At 38.1% G+C, this 23,847-nt stretch overlaps 1 protein-coding gene across 1 annotated transcript in view; it reads right to left on the bottom strand.

Moving 5' to 3' along the window:
* Positions 1-23,847, bottom strand: part of LOC126457935 (lysophospholipid acyltransferase 7) — a 142,437-nt gene that overhangs the window by 41,055 nt on the left and 77,535 nt on the right. Inside the window, exon 5 of the mRNA XM_050094645.1 lies at positions 289-494. Within this exon, the coding sequence (XP_049950602.1) occupies positions 289-494 (206 nt within the window). The remainder of the gene's footprint in view (positions 1-288; positions 495-23,847) is intronic.

The raw sequence follows: 23,847 nt of genomic DNA, 5'->3' as shown, positions 1-23,847 counted from the left end.
TTTTAGTTCCAAAATTAATGTGATATCCTTTTCATTATTAACAGTTTTGGGCATAAAAAATCAAACTATATTGCACAATAATACACTACACGACAAATCTGCGTCAAGTGCAACCAGTATAATGCCGTGTCGTATGTTCTCCGCCACTCAATAGCTGCACTATATGATGAGAATGATTGATTATCTTAATATTTACTGGATAGTTAGTTGCCAATAACATCACCTATGTGCAAAGAAGTATAACAAATGTACTCTCAATTAAACATGTGTATATGGTATTTTACTCACACATATGTGTATGTTTTTGTTGGTCCATGACCTCTTCGAGATTCAGCTGAAGCAGGATAGGCCCCAAATCCAGCCATAGTACAGACACATTCAGACAGTACCATGCCAGTGTACAGTCTCATGCGAAATATGAAGAACGTAGGAGTCAGGTACCATATACGGTAGAGAATAGATCTCTCTTTGTAAAATTCTTCTGACTCCATGTACTAAACAACAGAATAAATATGTCCTTTAAATTAAAAATAGTAAAATTAATCCAAAATTGGACTGAAAATAAGCACAGAAAATCGTATTGAACAACACAATGTATAATGTTTATGACAAAGGAAGAATTAAATTTTAAATTTATATTGAATATTGATATGTAAAATTACAATCATATCTAAGTTACAATGACTAACATACATATATCAGGTATGGCAATAGGTCACATAACAATGTAGCTTTGCTCATATGAATATAGTGTAAAATGTATTAATTCCTTTCCACATACTAGGAATAAGAAAATCATGTAAGCATGAATGATTCTGCCATGTCTGATATAATTGAAAGGCATATTAACTACATTCCTGTGGCAAAAAAATTAATGACAAGAACTCTTGAAAGCTCTACATCTGCCATCAGACATGGCAGAATCATGTGAGTAATACCAGTTGAGCATAAAAGTCTACCTGATCAATGTTTATCTTCAATTGCTACGTGACTGGTTTTGAATGTGTAACATTACATTTGAGTCAAAGCATCGGCTCTGTGAGCTTACTTCAATAGTTCATATATTTCTGTAAATGTTTCCCAAATTTTACCTAAATTTGAATAGAATTATGTTGACCATCCATTATCTTCTGAACTAACACATCAAGTTCCATTGTAAATGTTATATTAGAATGCTGTTTGCCTCAACTGATTTCATGAACCAGGGGAAATCAAGATCTGGAAGATCAGGTGGGGATCTGAACCTAACTTGTCTTGAATATGAGAGCCTTAACCACTGTGCCACTTTGCTTCGTCCCAATGAATCCTGTGCTGTAAAAATGAAATTGTTCAGGTTACCTAAAGCAGATATTACAATGCTTAATACTCCTTTAGAGCATAATGTTATCTTTATTTGGCCACCTCTATCCATTTGTCACCTCGCCAAATTTTGCCACTTGGGTACTGGGTTGGCACCTTTGAAATTTTGTATTATTCTCAACTATGGCTTTAGCTGTCCATTTACTGGCAATCATAGAGAGCAGCTTGGAGGGTGTCCTTGAACTCTGTATCAGTATTCAACAGTAGCCCATCCAAACTGTTGGAACTTTTTCAGAGAAGTTAAGATCCATACTGTGTCCCAAAAATAGTTAATAAACAACACAACATGCCCAGGCAGCAATTTGAAGCTAATTATGATGTGGGAATACCTGTTAAGTAAAGACAGCAATACAACACAATATTTTTCTCATTGATTTCTCAGCATGGATAGCACTGTACCTTTGGTTGGGCAGAAAATTTTTTTATTTGGTGACACAAAGGAAGCTTCTGCAACTTAGGGATTATCAACAGTCGAGGTACTTGATGGAACTGGAGAGGCAAGACATTTGCGGCAAAACTAGACTAAAAGGGATTGGTTGACAGAACACATTCTGAGACAACTGCAATTTATTATTGCTCTGCAATTTAGTATTGGAGGTAACTATGGGGCATAAAAGTTGTAGAGGGATACCAAAAGATGAATATAGCAGATTCAGAACAATGTAGACTGCATTAGTAATTCAGAGATGAAGAGGCTTGCACAGGATAGAGAAGCACGCAGAGCTGCTTCAAACCAGTCTTCGAAATAAAGACCACCACAACAACAACTCTTTCATTACATAGTTGCAGTGCAGGTAGACTCGTCAGAAACAAAGCGAAACAAAGTTTCACAACATTTTCTTCCAAAAACATAAAAAACGACTCAGTTTAGTTGATTTTCCCAGAACATGAGAGAGGAGTATCCCACTACTGCAACCATGCGACATCAAAACTATATCTACAGCAGAGCAGTAATTTGACTGGTTAAGTGTACGATTCTTAGCTTTTTCTTTATAAAAGAGAAACAACTGCCGATTCATTAGTACTGGAAGATGATACCTCCTGAAGATACTTTTGCAGAGCAGCACAGTTGACCCTTGGAAATAACACCAACATCATCATGTTAACTACAACAGGTTATTTTTTGATCATTTTCTATTCCATGTATGTGTCTTCCACATCATTCAAGCTAACAATGCCTTTCCTATGCTAATACTACACCAGCACAGTACAGGGACTGCCTGTAGCAGAAGCAACAAGTGTACCATGAATACAATGATACTTTTCCCTTGGAAATCAGTGAAGAGAAGATACCAAATTTGAATCTGAACATATTAATATTTAAAGGGGAAGACTGCAATATGGTGCCCTGGTGACAGAATCTAAAATAGTCTGTGCCGGAATTTGATAAGAGTTAAGAAAGAAGTGTCATATAAAATAAAATATAAGAAGAAATTGATAATTTAATGAAACAATAAAGTAAGCAAAAGATATATTGCTACTTACCATACAGGTGATATGTTAAGTTGCAACCAGACACAACTAAAAGAGGCTCTGGGGTGCTATTGGGTAACACAGGACTGGAACAATTGAACCACATCCTTCACCAGGGCTTTGATTACCTATCATCATCCCCAGAAATGAGGTACATTCTACCCAAGAACATTCCCACCCCTATTAAAATGGCATTCCATCGCCCACCCACTATCCTGGCCTCAACCTACGGAAACACTATTACCTCTTCCCCTTTCTCACCCCCTCCAGATTGCTGTTTCAGTTCTACATGACAGTTGCATTCTGGTCCGAGATGCCAGATATGGTGGTCATGTGAGAATGAGTTGTGCTTGCTTCTATGAATGAATGAATGAATGTGTGTGTGTGTGTGTGTGTGTGTGTGTGTGTGTGTGTGTGTGTGTGTGTTTCCTTTTCTAACAAAGGCTGTGGCTGAAAGCTAATGAGTTGTGCCTGGCTGCAATTTCCTGTGTCATCTTTACAGTAAGCAGCAATCTATCTTTTCCTTACATTGCTGATATTCAAGTTGGAGTCCCCATTTTTTGATATTTTAATGAAATATTTATAGGGGGTTATTGCTTTTGTCATTAGCAACGGCACAAGATTACAACAATCCAGGTAAGTAACTGCATCCAACAGAGGTAAAGTAACTGAAGAAGTAATTTGTTGATGAATAATAACTAAATTAATCACAATAATTATGACTATGAAGGCTGTATGATGTCTACAAGTGAGAAATTCGGCAACTGAGGCTACAGATAGCTATGACTGTTTTTATCAGATATAAAACTATGCAACAGAGAGTAGCGGGATCTGTGGTAGCTGCTCATCACCAAATAGTAGTCCTGGTTCTCAAACTACAGCGATTTGGCTCCTCATCAACATTGTGATGCTATGAGATATGTAAGCAACTCTGATGAGCTTTGTTGAAGCCAAATTAAATTTATTTTTCTTTTTTGGTTGACGTAGGCTAAAGTGTGTTTCTGTTCAAAAGATTTTCTTTTAACAACAGGTTACCTACCAACTGTGACAATGTTAACAGGAGAAGACTAATTTCAAACTGAACATTATCTCAACTGTATACCTATTGTGACTAGGAGAATGAAGCAGCATTTAAAAGAACTGTTTAAAACCTTTATGGAACAGTCAACCTCTAAAGTTGATATTAAATTAGATGCACATACTGGTAAAATAAATATAAAATAGATAGCAACAGTACTAATTTAGTAATGCAATTATAGTCTCAAGGTGATGAGCTGAGTACTAAACTGGACACTAAAAGCTTTACATTCTAAAAGGTTCTTATGGAGACAAAGGAACAAACAATCACTGAACTTCATGAAAAACTAGATATCACTCGTGTTGATTTAATAAAGAGAATAGATAAGTAGCTAGAAAAAAAAGTGTGTATTACAGATTCTCACAAAGAGAAGTTGGAGATAAATATAACTTTCTCAGAATTACAATATATAATCTTAAATCAACAGAGAAGTTACATTCTGACCTATCCAAACAACCTGATTAGTTATAGATTCATCACACACATATTTTGTCGACTTGAATAATGGAGTTAAACAAACTTCAGACATTAACATCACTTTTAATATTTCGAAACACAATATAGGTTTACTTTCCCACTTTTCAACCTTGGAAGAGTGTCTTGATCATTCATTTGAAAAAATAAATAAATAAATTTCAACAAAATAATACCCTATCAGTTGACAGACCTCATTCATCAGCTGATATCTGCAATCAATCTGTTTGGGATAGATTAATTAAGTTAAATACTCACCTTTGGCTGAAGTGTTGGAACACTTAAGTGACAAATTTTTATCAGCAATTTAGAAATAGTTGCTCAGATTTTCATTGTGTAAGATCATGTAATAACCTGGTGTTAACATTCAGTAAAGAGATTACTTATGCCTCACACCCAAATTAACCAAAGTGAGGCATTGGGTAGATAGGGATCTCCAAAAATGCATACTGGAATACTCTTTTTGATGCCACCAGCCTGCAGTAGTTATTATATGTCACGTTTCCTCAGAGATTTTTTTTTATTCTTACTCCAAAGTTGTAAATTGGAGTTTGGTTACTGTGTAAAGTGGAATAATAGAGAAATTCTTAGAAAACAGAGAGAAAGATAATCATGCATGGATTCAAAATAAATTAGAAGACAACCTGAAAATAAAAGAGTACAGAGAAGAGAAGTGAAGCATAATGTTATAAGCAGGATGCTGTACGCCACCTACCTGAATTATAGTGGTCTGACAAGTGGCTTAAAGCGATAAAGTTGTTTTGAAATAGTAAGTTCTTATTTTTAAAGATGAGAAATGGATGGAACCAAGAGTGTTATTGTAATGAACAATATATCAGTGCTATGGATACACCCGATATACAGAACTCCATACAAACAAAAGTAAAGTACAGACTGCAATAACTAATTTAGGCTGGAATATTTCATTTGATGCAATTCTTGTAATACAAAAAAAATAAAACTGCTGTACCGTTAAGAAATGTTCAAAAATAAAATATATATAATAACCAATACCTTTCTATTATTGTTACTGTTGTTAATTCAATAAGGAAAGTTAAAACAATAATAAAAATTATTATTGATATAATATGGCTTAATTTATTACAACTAATATTTATTACATTTGATAGTGCTACAGTTATTATTTTAACCATTTCAAAATATTGGTTCTGTAGACTGAGAGTACGAGTATTTTACTATTTTCTACCCTTAACATTTTAAAAGCAGTAGTTAGTGTTTTATCCAGTTTACAGGATAGGTGTTTCTTTAAATTACTGAACTAAATGTTTATATTTTATTTTTATGGTCTATTTTTCTGGTATTTACATAATTTGTTTAAAACATTTATTAATAGTTTGATTGAGATTAGAATATATATTAATTATCATTTTTCTCACTGAGTTTGATATACCTTTTTTGTGAATGTGCTTTAGATCTTTCTGTTTTGGTTTCTATAATTCATTCTCATGGTAATTGTTTCTTTAATTCTTTTGGTCTGTCTTTATATTTAAGTACTTATTTATAACTATTTTCTTTATCCCCTTGTTTACTGAATAATTATTGGTGATTGATTCATTTTTTAAGGTTTCAGTCTAGTTTTGTTTTTATAATTTGTCCTTATTCTTCCACTGATTTAAATACAGTTCGATATTATTTTGGTGCCGAATTTTTTTTTTTTTTTTTAGTTTAAGCTTATTGAGCTTCTGGATTTGTTCTTTACTGGTTACTGCTAGAGGATTAGTTTATTTGTCTTCTCATCAATCTCATTCCAATTAAATTTGGACCAATAATTATAACACATTGAAACAAACAATATTAAAACTAATAATAATAAAACAGTTTATCTTCTTTTGACCATATATATACTATTATATTATATATTACGTAATATAATTTTTGGTGTCTAGTTATCTGCTCTATGGATGAGGAAGAATACCAAACAGTATGTGCACATTATGTACTAAGAGGTAAAGATAAAAAACTGTTATGGGGAAATGATAAAACTTAATTAAGGCTAGAAACCACTAAGATGCCCCTGTAATTGCATTGTGATAATAAACACTACAAGCTGTGAATACAAGATTTAAAAAAAGATTAAAAGAGTACTGATTTGAAAATCAACAACAACTTGCTGACCTAGTCCATAGAGTTAAGCAGAAATTATATCTGCAATAAATGCCAAAAATGAATCCAAATATATGTATTAATGAATATTATAGAGAGAAACATTCCACGTCGGAAAAATATATCTAAAAACAAATATGATGTAACTTACCAAACGAAAGCGTTGGTATGTTGATAGTGACACAAACAAACACAAACACACACACAAAATTCAAGCTTTCACAACCCACGGTTGCTTCATCAGGAAAGAGGGAAGGAGAGGGAAAGACGAAAGGATGTGGGTTTTAAGGGAAAGGGTAAGGGGTCATTCCAATCCCGGGAGCGGAAAGACTTACGTTAGGGGGAAAAAAAGGACAGGTATACACTCGCGCACACACACACACACACACACACACACACACACACATATCCATCCGCACATATAGACACAAGCAGACATATGTAAAGGCAAAATACAAGGTTTTGCCTTTACACATGTCTGCTTGTGTCTATATGTGCGGATGGATATGTGTGTGTGTGTGTGTGCGCGAGTGTATACCTGTCCTTTTTTTCCCCCTACTGTAAGTCTTTCCGCTCCCGGGATTGGAATGACCCCTTACCCTTTCCCTTAAAACCCACATCCTTTCGTCTTTCCCTCTCCTTCCCTCTTTCCTGATGAAGCAACCGTGGGTTGCGAAAGCTTGAATTTTGTGTGTGTGTTTGTGTTTGTTTGTGTCTCTATCAACATACCAACGCTTTCGTTTGGTAAGTTACATCATCTTCATTTTTATATATAATGAATATTTATTTACTTATGTTTATGTAATTCTTCCAACATCATTCATCTTAGAGAACGAATAAGTGACTTGCATAAATGATTTAGCAGTAAAGAGGACAATTCATCAAATAGTGGAAGTTTTGAGCCACTACAAGCACAAAAAATGGCTGATCTCACAAAGCTGAAATTGTTTTTTCTAACTATGTAAGCACGGTATGTCACATTTGGTGTTGAGGGTTGGCTAACAGTCTTGTATATAGATGTAATCTCCTGTACAAATTTCTTCATTTGCTACAATTTCGTGGTCTTGCAGCTTCCCTACACAGAAGAGCATCATCTAAGAACAAAATCTTATGATCCTATAACAGTCCATCATAGTGCATCCAAAATTACTTTCATATCTGGTGGCTTCTTCCCACTAAGAATATCATGCTGTGTTTTATCTCCTAGAAAGTCTTCAACCAACTCATGAAGCTGGTCTGATATTCCATATGCTTGTATTATGTTCGCTAGGCGACAGTGTGGCGTGTATAAAACCCCTTCTGGAGGTCAAGGAAAACCATGGTGAAAACCTGGGTTCCAATTTCTACTGCCTCCTGGTTCTGATGAATTAACAGCATGGAACTCATTCACAAGATCACTATTTGCTGACTCTACATTGATTCCTACAGAGGAACATAAACATGTGAACATAAAGCATGTTCCATAATACAACAAAATATTGGCATGAGCAATATATCTATAGGAATATTGTTGCATTATCTGTTCAATTGTCCTGTGGAAATGACATGTGTCTCTTTCCAATCACTTGGAACACTTTGTGCTTCAGTGATTCATAAAATACTGCTAAAAATACAGCAACCTCTTTCACTTTAGCTATAAAGAATGTTACTGGTATCCTATCATGTTCAGTTATCTTTATTCCATCATTTTAGCATTAATCTGATAGTTGAAAACTATCCAATCATGTTCAGTTATCTTTGCTCTGTTGTTTTAGCATTAATCTGATAGTTGAAAAGGGAGCCACAGAAAATCTTCCTCAGTGACACAGTTTCAGAAGAAGGAAATCACAATCTGGCCTTCTACTTCAACATCCATATATTGAAAGCCAGAATACATGGTAGAGGGTACTTCCCAATATGCTACATATCAGAGTTTTCTTCTTGTTCCATTTGTGTGTGGAGTGTGGGAAAAATGACTGCTTTCATGTGTCTGTAAACCCTGTAATTAGTCTAATCTTGTCTTCACAGTCCCCATAAGAGTGTTACATAGGAAGATGTAATATATTTCTAGATTCTTCACTTAATATTGGTTCTTGAATCTTTGTAAGCAATCTTCCATGTAATAGGTGGTGTTTATCCTTCTATATTCTGATATCTGTATTGCCCTTCTTCATATATCAAAATCTGCTGTTGATTTTTGAATAGTAACAAAAACCAATATGATTTAGGTGGTGACATGGTAAAGATAGCTACTCAAACTGGTGGCACTAATTTGCATTTCATGCAACTGTTTCAGTGTCATGATTGGCCTCACCTTAATGTGGCTGTTAACATGGGGCTGGAGAGGGCGCTGATGGCAGAGTACATGGATCACATCTCAGTGGTGCCAGCTGGGTCCATCAGTAGATCAGGATTCATTAGGCATGGCATGCACCTCAATAGGTATGGGAAGGGGAGGCTGACAAAGCTTATACGTGAAAGTGTAGTGGGTGGTGGTGGGATCACTCATGGAAAAATTGCTGTAGTAGTTGGTGTTAGAGCTGTGCCTTTTTTTTTTTAGATTGAAGCCAGCTGGTAGGTACACCTGCTTAAAGGAAGTCCCTCTAACTAAGGGTTCACCATCTGAGGATGTAATGTTTCCAAGTAGAGAAGCAATTAGCATATTTCATCAAAATATAAGAAGCATTAGAGATAAATTTAGTGAACTGCTTATAGATGTTGACTCTGAAATTATTGGTATATCAGAGCACCACTTAAATAATTTGACAATTCAGAGGTTTCCTTTACCAGGACACAGATTAGCTGGCTGTTTTTCAAGGAGTTCCTTGTGGAGTGGGGGGGGGGGGGGGGGGGGGCTATATACGTAAAAAACAGTATTCCATTAGAGTCCATAGACGTATCACGGCACTGCACTGAACAGATATTTGAATGTTGCGCACGGGCAGTTGAATTTAGTGAAACTAAACTTCTAATTTTTGTTGTTTATAGGTTCCCTAACTCTGACTTCAGAGCACTTCCGTTCAAGCTAGAGAGAGTTCTTGATTCACTTTATAGCAAGTACCAGAAATTAGTTATATGTGGTGACTTCAATATTAATTTTGTATATGATGGTGCAAGAAAAAGGATTTTGGTAGATCTCATAAATTTCATATGATCTGATGCAGATTATGTCTTTTCTAACTAGCAGCCATAGACAATATTTTTATTCATTCTTCATTACTAGATGGGTATTCTGTTAGTAAAAGGGTGAATGGCCTTTCAGACCATGATGCACGAATTTTAACACTGAAAGACTTTAATACTCAAACAAATGTCATATTTAATTACAAACTATGTAGGAAAGGTAATACAACAGCAATAAAGAATTAAATGTTATTAGGATGGCAATGAGTATGTGGTTTGCAAACAGAATAGCTAATTCACACAATAAAATTAAAACCATATGATCAGTTGTGAAGGAAGTGTTTGGTCAGCAGCAACAAGGTCGGCGTTATAAAGTCAGTTCACAGTAAAGATATTTCTGTTACTGATAAAGCAGATATATGTACAGTATTTAACAATCATTTTCTGAGCATTGCTGGTGAATTAAATAAAAAATTAGTTTCTGCAAGGAATTATATAACTTTCTAGGCAAATGCCTTTCCAAATCTGATGTCTGAAATACCCCTCTGTGATAAAGACAAGAGGGAGATTGAGTCAATAACTAAATCACTGAAGACTAAGGACTCTTGTGGTGGTTATGATGGAGTGTCTAGTAGAATATTAAAGTACTGTGCTGCACATGGTAGCCCTGTATTTACCCACATTTGTAATTTTTCCTTTAGGAATGGTCAGTTTCTTGAGCGATTAAAGTACTCAGTAGTAAAGCCGCTTTATAAAAAGGGAGAAAGGGATAATGTAGCTAATTTTAGACCTATTTCTACGCCATCAGTGTTTGCTAAAGTTATTGAAAAGGCTGTGTAAGTAAGGATAATTGATCATTTTGTATCACACGATTTGCTATCAAATGTACAGTTCGGCTTTAGAAGTCATTTAACAACTGAAAATGCTATATTCTCTTTTCTCTGTGAGGTACTGGATGGGTTAAACAAAAGGTTTCAAATGCTTGGCATATTTTTTGATTTAGCTAAGGCGTTTGATTGTGTTGATGTCCACCCCCGGTAGCTGAGTGGTCAGTGCGACAGAATGTCAATCCTAAGGGCCTGGGCTCGATTCCTGGCTGGGGTGGAGATTTTCTCCACTCAGGTACTGGGTGTTGTGTTGTCCTAGTCATCATCATTTCATCTCCATTGACGCGCAAGTCGCCGAAGTGGTGTCAATTTGAAAGACTTGCGCCCAACAAACGGTCTACCCGATGGGAGGCCCTAGTCACACGAAAAAAAAAGTGTTGATCACGAAATATTGCTCCAGAAGTTGCTCCATTACAGAATAATGGGGAGTAGCTCACAATTGGTTTACCTCTTACTTTAGCAACAGACAGCAAAATTTCATTATTCAGAATGTTGAGAATGGCTGTGATGTGTGGTCTGAGTGGGGTACGGTCAAGTGGGGGATGCCCCAGGAATCAGTGTTGGGGCACTCCTGTTCCTTATTTATATAAATCATATGCCATCTTAGTATTACGGGCAACTCTAAAATATTTCTGTTTGCTGATGACACTAGCTTGGTAGTAAAGGATATTGTATGCAACACTAGCTCAGTTTCAAATAGTGCAATTCATGACGTAAGTTCATGGCTTGTAGAAAATAAACTAACGCTAAATCACAGTAAGACTCAGTTTTTATAGTTTCTAACACACAATTCAACAAAACCTGACATTTTAATTTACAGAATGGGCATATGATTAGTGAAACTGAATAGTTCAAATATCTAGGTGTTCAGACTGATAGTAAGCTGTCATGGAAAGCTCATGTTCAGGATCTTGTTCAAAGTTTTAATACCGCCATTTTTACTATACGAACGGTATCTGAACTGAGTGATCGTTCGACATGAAAATGAGTCAACTTTGCTTATTTTCATTCACTTATGTTGTATGGTATTATATTTTGGGGTAACTCTTCCCATTCTAAAAGGATATATTTGGCTCAGAAATGGGCGGTTTGGGCAGTCTAAAACAAAGATGATGAGACTTACCAAACAAAAGCACTGGCAGGTCGACAGACACACAAACAAACACAAACATACACACAAAATTCAAGCTTTCGCAACAAACTGTTGCCTCATCAGGAAAGAGGGAAGGAGAGGGAAAGACGAAAGGATGTGGGTTTCAAGGGAGTGGGTAAGGAGTCATTCCAATCCCGGGAGCGGAAAGACTTACCTTAGGGGGAAAAAAGGACAGGTATACACTCGCAAACACACACATATCCATCCGCACATACACAGACACAAGCAGACATTTGAAAAGGCAAAGAGTTTGGGCAGAGATGTCAGTCGAGGCGGAAGTAAAGAGGCAGGTTGGTGTTAGTGGGAAGTATCCAGATAACTCGGACGGTGTAACACTGTGCCAAGATGTGTTGGCCGTGCACCAAGGCATGTTTAGCCACAGGGTGATCCTCATTACCAACAAACACTGTCTGCCTGTGTCCACTCATGCGAATGGACAGTTTGTTGCTGGTCATTCCCACATAGAAAGCTTCACAGTGTAGGCAGGTCAGTTGGTAAATCACGTGGGTGCTTTCACACGTGGCTCTGCCTTTGATCGTGTACACCTTCCAGGTTACAGGACTGGAGTTGGTGGTGGTGGGAGGGTGCATGGGACAGGTTTTACACCGGGGGCAGTTACAAGGATAGGAGCCAGAGGGTAGGGAAGGTGGTTTGGGGATTTCATAGGGATCAAATAAGAGGTTACGAAGGTTAGGTGGACGGCGGAAAGACACTCTTAGTGGAGTGGCGAGGATTTCATGAAGGATGGATCTCATTTCAGGGCAGGATTTGAGGAAGTGGGACCCACCTCCTCTTCCTCAAAATCACCCTTTCCAAACCTTCCAGGAATTTCTGACTTCCAGCCTTGCCTCTCAATCCTTCTTAAAAAAACCTTAATCCTACTCCCAACATCACCACTGCTGAAGCCCAAGCTATCTGTGATCTGAAGGCTGACCGTTCCATCGTCATTCTTCCGCGGACAAGGGTTCCACGACAGTGGTACTTGATCGTCGGGAGTATGTGGCTGAGGGACTGCGTCAGCTTTCAGACAACACAACATACAAAGTATGCCAAGGTAATCCCATTCCTGATGTCCAGGCGGAGCTTCAAGAAATCCTCAGAAGTTAGGCCCCCTACAAAACCTTTCACCTGACTCCATCAAACTCCTGACCCCACCGACACCCTGCACCCCTACCTTCTTCCTAAAATTCACAAACCCAATCATCCCGGCCGCCCCATTGTAGCTGGTTACCAAGCCCCCACAGAACGTATCTCTGCCTACGTAGATCAACACCTTCAACCCATTATATGCAGTCTCCCATCCTTCATCAAAGACACCAACCACTTTCTCGAACGCCTGGAATCCTTACCCAGTCTGTTACCCCCGGAAACCATTCTTGTAACCATTGACGCCACTTCCTTATACACAAATATTCCACACATCCAGGGCCTCGCTGCGATGGAGCACATCCTTTCATGCCGGTCACCTGCCACCCTACCTAAAACCTCTTTCCTCATTACCTTAGCCAGCTTCATCCTGACCCACAACTTCTTCACTTTTGAAGGCCAGACATACCAACAATTAAAGGGAACAGCCATGGGTACCAGGATGGCCCCCTCGTATGCCAACCTATTCATGGGTCGCTTAGAGGAAGCCTTCTTGGTTACACAGGCCTGCCAACCCAAAGTTTGGTACAGATTTATTGATGACATCTTCATGATCTGGACTCACAGTGAAGAAGAACTCCAGAATTTCCTCTCCAACCTCAACTCCTTTGGTTCCATCAGATTCACCTGGTCCTACTCCAAATCCCATGCCACTTTCCTTGACGTTGACCTCCACCTGTCCAATGGCCAGCTTCACACGTCCGTCCACATCAAACCCACCAACAAACAACAGTACCTCCATTATGACAGCTGCCACACATTCCACATCAAACGGTCCCTTCCCTACAGTCTAGGTCTTCGTGGCAAACGAATCTGCTCCAGTCCGGAATCCCTGAACCATTACACCAACAACCTGAAAACAGCTTTCGCATCCCGTAACTAAACCCAGAACCTCCCACAGAAGAACCACAAAAGTGCCCCACTTGTGACAGGATACTTTCCAGGACTGGATCAGACTCTGAATGTGGCTCTCCAGCAGGGATATGACTTCCTCAAATCCTGCCCTGAAATGAGATCCATCCTTCATGAAATCCTCCCCACTCCACCAAAAGTGTCTTTCCGCCGTCCACCTAACCTTCGTAACCTCTTAGTTCATCCCTATGAAATCCCTAAACCACCTTCCCTACCCTCTGGCTCCTACCCTTGTAACTGCCCCCAGTGTAAAACCTGTCCCATGCACCCTCCCACCACCACCTACTCCAGTCCTGTAACCCGGAAGGTGTACACGATCAAAGGCAGAGCCACGTGTGAAAGCACCCACATGATTTACCAACGGACCTGCCTACACTGTGAAGCTTTCGATGTGGGAATGACCAGCAGCAAACTGTCCATTTGCATGAATGGACACAGGCAGACAGTGTTTGTTGGTAATGAGGATCACCCTGTGGCTAAACATGCCTTGGTGCACGGCCAGCACATCTTGGCACAGTGTTACACCGTCTGGGTTATCTGGATACTTCCCACTAACACCAACCTGTCAGAACTCCGGAGATGGGAACTTGCCCTTCAGTATATCCTCTCTTCTCGTTATCCGCCAGGCCTCAACTTCCGCTAATTTCAAGTTGCCGCCACTCATACCTCACCTGTCATTCAACAACATCTTTGCCTCTGCACTTCCGCCTTGACTGACATCTCTGCCCAAACTCTTTGCCTTTGAATATGTCTGCTTGTGTCTGTATATGTGTGGATGGATGTGTGTGTGTGTGCGAGTGTATACCCGTCCTTTTTTCCCCCTAAGGTAAGTCTTTCCGCTCCCGGGATTGGAATGACTCCTTACCCTCTCCCTTAAAACCCACATCCTTTCGTCTTTCCCTCTCCTTCCCTCTTGCCTGATGAGGCAACCGTTTGTTGCGAAAGCTTGAATTTTGTGTGTATGTTTGTGTGTCTATCGAGCTGCCAGTGCTTTTGTTTGGTAAGTCTTAGCAGTATTATAGTTTATTTCCTGAGAAACACAATGGTATAGTTAGTTTTAAAGCTGGGTGTGTGTAATTAATCTAAATAACCTTCACTGGCATGATGAGCATCTCGAACAATTACGGTGTACTGCTGCAGTCACAGCCAGTTGTCACAAGTGCTCATGGATCTAGGCGAGTAATTGAAATCCCCATGACTGACTCATCTGAGCCAGTACCATCTGTTCTAGAAAAATTGCAATAATCTGTATACTATGAAAATGAGATTTCACTAGGAAAGCATTTCTGGTACTAATATTACACATTGCTCATGCATATCTTGAGGTAAAATTTGTATTTTCACAAGTACTGTGGAAAATGTAGATCAATTAATGTAAGATTATAATTACTCTGTTAAAGAGGTAATGACACCTATAAGGCATTTTAAAAATGACCAGAACACACACTGTTTTCTCAAACATATTTAAACTTATTAGTAATAGCACAACGGTGTGTATAAAATGTTTAAATGGGGCTGTATTCCAGGGCTCGTACAAGAGACTCTGACTGGCTCTAAGGTGCCAAAAGTCTGTTTCATTGGTACAAGAGGTAAGTCATAAGCTCTTTGTGCATCAAGATGGTCTGATGAATGAGCAACATAAATTTGATCCTTCTGCTACCGAACTAGAAAATACGTGAACATACTGCAACATGATGATCTCATTTTGATTCTTATCAAGACGGCAACTCAACCATCACAAGTAAAAAACTCTTTCTGTGATCATCAGATTAAAAAACGTCCATATGAAATGGACTCAGTCCTTCAAATCAAAATTAACAACTTAAATGCACCTAGCAAGACATTACTGAAGAATTTTCTTCATCTCCAGATAATACTGGATCTCACTTCAGCTGCTGCTGACACATCTCCATCTGGTTTTACACAATAAAATGAAGAAACTGCAGATATGAGATCCTACTGTGATAATTCCCTTTACGAGTGACATATTACTCACAGAACAGTCCTCAAAAGAGAACCTCATGTTTTCAAAAGAATTCAGAGCATTTCTGAAATGCACAAGTAACCAGATAATAATGCTTCCATTATGTTTGTATGCAACAATTAAGTGACAAACTAATCACACAAATCAAAATGACTGATGAGTACCACCACCTACCACGATTGTAATGTGCTACTACAAAAGAAATGGCCACTAGGAGAGATGCACATTCATCATTTCTGCAACAGGACATGAAAACTGCAGTAGTTTTGGCATGTTTGAAACAACTAAAACACAGTATGAATGGAAGATTGATTACTAATGATGACAACACTTTTGATTACTAATGATGACAACACCAAATACAATCCAAACAACTCTTTCACATGTTACTTTGTCTCTTCGAAATAAAAGCAAATGCCAACAAACAAATCTGTAACTCAATGGGAAATATAAAACTGACACTGCTTTCATCCAAGAATCACATTGTTTTAACAAAACATGACTGGAATCACTAGAAGCTGTAAGATGTTTAACACAGGCAGCACGCAGAGAAAGGGTGGCAATATTGATAGTAGATAAAGAAATAGATTCCTTAATAATAAGTCACTTGTCTGATGGAGATTCAGTCTTAACAGTGATGGTAAAAGGCAATCTGCAATTTTTCATTTCTAGGATGCACTTTAGATGACACAAAAGCTATCAGTTAGACACTATGATAGCCTACAATAAAGGATTTGGCTTAGTATTAGGGGTAGTCATAAAATTTTGTTTACCACTTCCAAAAAAATAAAGTTATGTTGAAACCCCATGCCGCAGTACCACAGCAAGCTGCTAGAAGAGCCAAACAATGTGGTGTAGCCCATCTTCACTTTATCAATGTTCTAGGCTATTTTGCTTTTGCTTTGACTCCTCTGGAGGTGTGCTATTGTACTGTGGCACAGGGATTTCTATGTATAGAAACACTGCAGAAATGTATCTGCAACAAAAGAAAAAATATTTGCTTAACTGTATTTTTTTGAGGTGACAGTTAAAACTTTATGACTGCTCCACATAATTGCTATAGATGCAATGCAAGACTGGGTTCACGGCATGACACAGTAACAAACTTCCACTAACCTATACTTCATGAATGTGGAGAATCCAGAACCAACTTCTGAAAATAAATTCCAAAAGTGCAACATCGATTTGACTATGAGCAGCTCCTATCTCTGCTAAGCCAATATAAATCTAATGAAGATGAGAGGTGCCTCGATCACAAGGTTATTACATTCAACATAGGAGGGTGCCACCATCATATGCTGGTAACTTATATGAACCTTAAAAAAAACTCAAAATATACAACACAAGAAAATAATGCAGAACATGGCAGAAAAAGTTTAAATGGAAAGAAATACTGAAACTCATATCACAGAATTCAAAGAAATTTTAGACTTTTCTTGCAATAAAGCATTTAAGGCACAATAATGCCTGAAGTAGATAACTGGGAGAAAATCCGTTCTCTAGTGGATGTCTGAATTCACAGCAAAATTTATCAAAAGACAAAGCACATTGGCCACCTGAGAGAGCTACGAAGAAAACAATGTTGAATGGAGGAGGAGGAATACAGCACAGCTATTTGAAAATCCAAAACACTCTCCTGGAAAACCACACTGCAGTCTGAGTCCAATAAATATGCCTTCGAACACAATACATTGAACTGCATCAGGGAAAACCAGAAATAGAACACTAAGTCAAAGTTGTAACATGATAACAATAGATTTAGCTGAAACTGCCACCCATATATTACAATGCTACTTCAGCAGATGTATAGCATTTACCCAACAGTCTTACAGGTTTATACACCAACTGCTTCAAGAACACTTGCTTCTTGAAATTATATATATAAAAAACAAAGATGATGTGACTTACCAAATGAAAGTGCTGGCAGGTCGACACACACACAACGTGTTTTAGCGGCAACACAACCACCTAACCTTCATGCACATCGCTGTCTACCAACCCAAGTTCACCACAGGATCAACTTAACCAACACTTTTTCGCATTTTTTCATACCAGATCTCCAGTTATTTTCTAGTTCACCCTTATCTCTCCCCATATATTTTTATTTTATCTTTCATTTTCATTTCAACCTGGTCTTTAAATATGTCTGCTTGTGTCTGTATATGTGTGGATGGATATGTGTGTGTGTGTGTGCGAGTGTATACCCGTCCTTTTTTCCCCCTAAGGTAAGTCTTTCCGCTCCCGGGATTGGAATGACTCCTTACCCTCTCCCTTAAAACCCACATCCTTTCGTCTTTCCCTCTCCTTCCCTCTTTCCTGATGAGGCAACAGTTTGTTGCGAAAGCTTGAATTTTGTGTGTATGTTTGTGTTTGTTTGTGTGTCTGTCGACCTGCCAGCACTTTCATTTGGTAAGTCACATCATCTTTGTTTTTAGATATATATTTCCTACGTGGAATGTTTCCCTCTATTATAACTATATATATATATAAGAAAATGGATGGATGTGACTAAATTCTGTCTTATCACCCTATAGTGTACAGAGGGGAAAATATTGTGAAAGCAGTTTATTAACAGAATGACGTATCATGTCTTTCTGAAAAATCTCCTAATCTACTTCACAGAGAGGGAGCATAAATGCAATGTTGACTGTTAAGGACTTCTTACAAGAAAGCAAATTCCAAGGACAGTACAGAACAATGGTGTCTTGATATTCAGAGAGCCTTTGACACAGCTTGATAGTCTACCACCCCAGACACGATACATTAAGTTCAATGGGTTAAGAGCATACATAGCCTAGCTAAAAAAGTATTTCACTAACTGAACAGCAGTGCTGACATTTATCATCATCAAATGAGAACAGAACTTGACAAAAGGGTGCTCAAAAGGATTGTGTTGTGGTACAGTTTTTTGGAATACCCAGTATAATTCTCTGCTGAAACTGAATTAAACAACTGATAAATAAATAAAAAGACAATAACATTTACATAGAACTTAATCATGTTACCAAAGCAAGCACTGATGCTTTTTAAGAAGAATATTCCAACTCACAAATTGAAAAAAAAATCACAATTTGTGAACATCATCAAAATGTTTTATATAATAATAAAAAGATCAAAAGTCATGCTAATAACAAAAAACAGGAGAGTAATAATTAGTATGGTGATAATAATGTTTTGGACCAAACTGCATGAATAAAATACTTGGGTATAATGGCTGACACTAAATTAAGATTTATCGGGCTTACACAGTATGCAACTAAAGAAATGCACAGAGCTGATTCAGTCACTATCTAAAACAGAAAGGCTCAGCTGGGAACTTGGTGAGGTAGCAAAGAAGATTATTGAAAAAGCAGCTATATTACCAATATTGGCATAAACAGCTCCTATTTGGATTGAAGCAATAAGAAGAAAATGTAACTGACAGTTAGAAGAACACAACAATTAATCAGTATTAAGACTGTAAAGGCTAATACAGTAGTGTCTACAGAAGCATTGTGAATTCTAACACACCTTCCACTGGTAATTTTCAGGCTCCGGGAAATAGCTGAAGAATACGAAATAGTAAAAAATTACATACTGTCTATTTCCATAGACCTTCGCATATCCTGTAAACTGAGTTGTTCAGCATCATTTCAACAAAAGTATGATTCAAATGATCTATGAAGCATGTAACTATATACAGACATTCCTTTAGATCAAAAGCAGTGGCTTCATCTGGCAAACACTGTAACTCCACAAGAAAGCCGCAAAGGAGTATCCAACATACATCTACACATACTGGTACATATTGATGGGAGTTATTCTCTGAATAACAGCTTCAATAGCAGCAGTAATCATTAATAGTGTAGTTACAGTATGGTTAAAAAATGAGTGCACCAATAATCAAGCAGAACAGCCAGTCACCTATAGAGAGCTACAGATACTACATCAATTGTGAGAAATAAATGTCCAGAGGGCAGATGTACGTTGTATGGGCAGTCAAATTATACTGGCTTCATTACAAAACTCCAGAAGTCATAAGTAATTGATAGAAGAAATAAAAAAACAACAATAGGAAACTGCAGCCGAGAAAATGGCACCTTAAAATCGAATGGACAAAAGCCTATGCTGTAAACTTCTGTATCTGTGATGAAAAGAATATAAAGATGCACTGAGAAATAAACATAAAGAGAATGGGGCGGCTGGAACTACAAGAGGGTCACCACAAAAGAATTATTTCCAAACAACTTTCTGGGGAGGGCAATTACAATGCAGAAAGAATAACAATAGTAAAGACACTCAACACTCAGTAACCATTCAAATTATCACAAAAAATACAACAGTTAAAGAGCCACAAGTGATGATGTGTTTACAAAAGCCTCATACTGTATGAAGCTTCTTTATTCACAACTACTGGTTACATGTCACTATAATGCATATTTAGGTTTATCTGTCAAAAATACATATCACTGTATGAAATTTTTTAAATGATAGAAATACAGAACCATAGTGTTGACACTCAATACGAAACAATGACAAATACTCACAATGATTTTATTTCCATAATGTAACTGGATAATTACGGAGTCCCAGCATTCAGGAAGTTATCCAACTTTAAAAGTCAAACCAAAATGGTGGATTGTTGTAATAAAATTGAGGACACCCAGAAGATGCTTGTAAAATGTACAAAGCATGACCACTGACTGAGTCAAGCCTAAAAAAAAGTGGGGGCAAAACTAATAATGAATAATTCACATTACAGTAAACATTCATTATTAGTTTTTTCCCTTTTTTTCTTTTCTTTCTTTCTTTTTTTTTTTTAAAAAAAAAGAGGCCTGACCCATTCAGTAGTCATACTTTGTGCATTTTACAAGCATCTTTTGGGTGTACTCAATTTTATTATGACAACCCACCACTGTGATTTGACTTTTAACATGGAAACAAAAGAAAAATTCGGATTAGGAATGAAAGTCTGTGGAGAAGAAATAAAAACGTTGAGGTTCGCCGATGACATTGTAATTCTGTCAGAGACAGCAAATGACTTGGAAGAGCAGTTGAACGGAATGGACAGTGTCTTGAAAGGAGGATATAAGATGAACATCAACAAAAGCAAAACGAGGATAATGGAATGTAGTCGAATTAAGTCGGGTGATGCTGAGGGAATTAGATTAGGAAATGAGACACTTAAAGTAGTAAAGGAGTTTTGCTATTTGGGGAGCAAAATAACTGATGATGGTCGAAGTAGAGAGGATATAAAATGTAGACTGGCAATGGCAAGGAAAGCGTTTCTGAAGAAGAGAAATTTGTTAACATCGAATATAGATTTAAGTGTCAGGAAGTCGTTTCTGAAAGTATTTGTATGGAGTGTAGCCATGTATGGAAGTGAAACATGGGCGATAAATAGTTTGGACAAGAAGAGAATAGAAGCTTTCGAAATGTGGTGCTACAGAAGAATGCTGAAGATTAGATGGGTAGATCACATAACTAATGAGGAGGTATTGAATACAGGGTGTTACAAAAAGGTACACGCAAACTTTCAGGAAACATTCCTCACACACAAAAAAAGAAAAGATGTTATGTGGACATGCGTCCGGAAACGCTTAATTTCCAAGTTAGAGCTCATTTTAGTTTCGTCAGAATGTACTGTACTTCCTCGATTCACTGCCAGTTGGCCCAATTGAAGGAAGGTAATGTTGATTTCGGTGCTTGTGTTGACACGCGAATCATTGCTCTACAGTACTAGCATCAAGCACATCAGTACGTAGCATCAACAGGTTAGTGTTCATCACGAACGTGGTTTTGCAGTCAGTGCAATGTTCACAAATGCGGAGTTGGCATATGCCCATTTGATGTATGGATTAGCACGGGGCAATAGCCGTGGCGCGGTATGTTTGTATCGAGACAGATTTCCAGAATGAGGGGGTCCCGACAGGAAGACATTTGAAGCAATTGATTGGCGTCTTAGGGAGCACGGAACATTCCAGCCTATGACTCGCGACTGGGGAAGACCTAGAACGACGAGGACACCTGCAATGGACGAGGCAATTCTTCGTGCAGTTGACGGTAACCCTAATGTCAGCGTCAGAGAAATTGCTGCTGTACAAGGTAACATTGACCACGTCACTGTATGGAGAGTGCTACGGGAGAACCAGTTGTTTCCGTACCATGTACAACGTGTGCAGGCACTATCAGCAGCTGATTGGCCTCTACGGATGCACTTCTGCGAATGGTTCATCCAACAATGTGTCAATCCTCATTTCAGTGCAAATGTTCTCTTTATGGATGAGGCTTCATTCCAACATGATCAAATTGTAAATTTTCACAATCAACATGTGTGGGCTGACGAGAATCCGCATGCAATTGTGCAATCACGTCATAAACACAGATTTTCTGTGAACGTTTGGGCAGGCATTGTTGGTGATGTCTTGATTGGGCCCCATGTTCTTCCACCTACACTCAATGGAGCACGTTATCATGATTTCATACGGGATACTCTACCTGTGCTGCTAGAACATGTGCCTTTACAAGTACGACACAACATATGGTTCATGCACGATGGAGCTCCTGCACATTTCAGTCGAAGTGTTCGTATGCTTCTCAACAACAGATTCGGTGACCGATGGATTGGTAGAGGAGGACCAATTCCATGGCCTCCATTCTCTCCTGACCTCAACCCTCTTGACTTTCATTTATGGGGGCATTTGAAAGCTCTTGTCTACACAACCCCGGTACCAAATGTACAGACTCTTCGTGCTCGTATTGTGGACGGCTGTGATACAATAGGCCATTCTCCAGGGCTGCATCAGCGCATCAGGGATTCCATGCGACGGAGGGTGGATGCATACAATCCTCGCTAATGGAGGACATTTTGAACATTTCCTGTAACAAAGTGTTTGAAGTCATGCTGATACGATCTGTTGCTGTGTGTTTTCATTCCATGATTAATGTGATTTGAAGAGAAGTAATAAAATGAGCTCTAACATGGAAAGTAAGAGTTTCCAGACACATGTCCACATAACATATTTTTTTTTCTTTGTGTGTGAGGAACGTTCCCTGAAAGTTTGGCTGTACCTTTTTGTAACACCCTGTAGAATTGGGGAGAAGAGGAGTTTGTGGCACAACTTGACAAGAAGAAGGGACCGGTTGGTAGGACATGTTCTGAGGCATCAAGGGATCACAAATTTAGCATTGGAGGGCAGCGTGGAGGGTAAAAATCATAGAGGGAGACCAAGAGATAAATGCACTAAGCAGATTCAGAAGGATGTAGGTTGCAGTAAGTACTGGGAGATGAAGAAGCTTGCACAGGATAGAGTAACATGGAGAGCTGCATCAAACCAGTCTCAGAACTGAAGACAACAACAACAACAACAACAACAACAACAACAACTTCCCGAAAGCTTGGACTCCATAACTGTCCACTAACATTATGGAAATATAATCACTGTGAGTACTCATCATTGTTTCTTGTTGTATGTCAACACTATGCTTCTGTATTTCTACCATCTAAAAAATTTCACAAAGTGACTTGTATTTTTGACAGATAAACCTGAAGACATGTCTACATTGATACAAAACTGGCAGTTGTGAATACAGCACCTTTATACAGCTATGCGGCTTTTGGAGAGGCCTCATTATTCTTGACTTTTTCATTGTTGTAATTTTTATGATACTTTTAATGGTTACTGAATGTTGAGTGTTTTAATTGTTATTCAGAATTATTTTCACCTGTTCAACATCATCTACTCACAAAGATATCACTGTCACCTAATCTTATATTTATGTTAACCAGCCACTTTTCTTACTATCATTAGCTCAGACTATATCAGATCTTTGTCTCCATTCATTCTCACAATAGGTGGGCACCACTATCATGAGGTCTGAGTGACCTGACTTTCCTTTTTAATGTATCGCAACCTACCCCCCCCCCCCCCCCCCCTTCCTCCTTGAGAAAGGAACTAATTGTCACTAAAGCTAGACTAGTTTTTAGTAATTTTATATGTGCCTGTTGGCAGTGCTAATTATTTTATGTCCTGAATGTAAGGACCGACTAAAAATTCTGTCTCAGAATTTTATAGTATTTTCGAGTGAATTTTCCTTTGATTTGATTAATACTCACATTTTTTGTATGAGCTGACTGATTCAAATAGTAACTTACTGATACTGAATTTATTAAATA

This window comes from Schistocerca serialis, chromosome 2, assembly GCF_023864345.2.
Source record: "Schistocerca serialis cubense isolate TAMUIC-IGC-003099 chromosome 2, iqSchSeri2.2, whole genome shotgun sequence".
In the NCBI taxonomy this organism is placed as follows: Eukaryota; Metazoa; Arthropoda; class Insecta; order Orthoptera; family Acrididae; genus Schistocerca; species Schistocerca serialis.
Note: the sequence above shows the minus strand (reverse complement) of the source record. Positions and strands in the feature narration are given on the sequence as shown.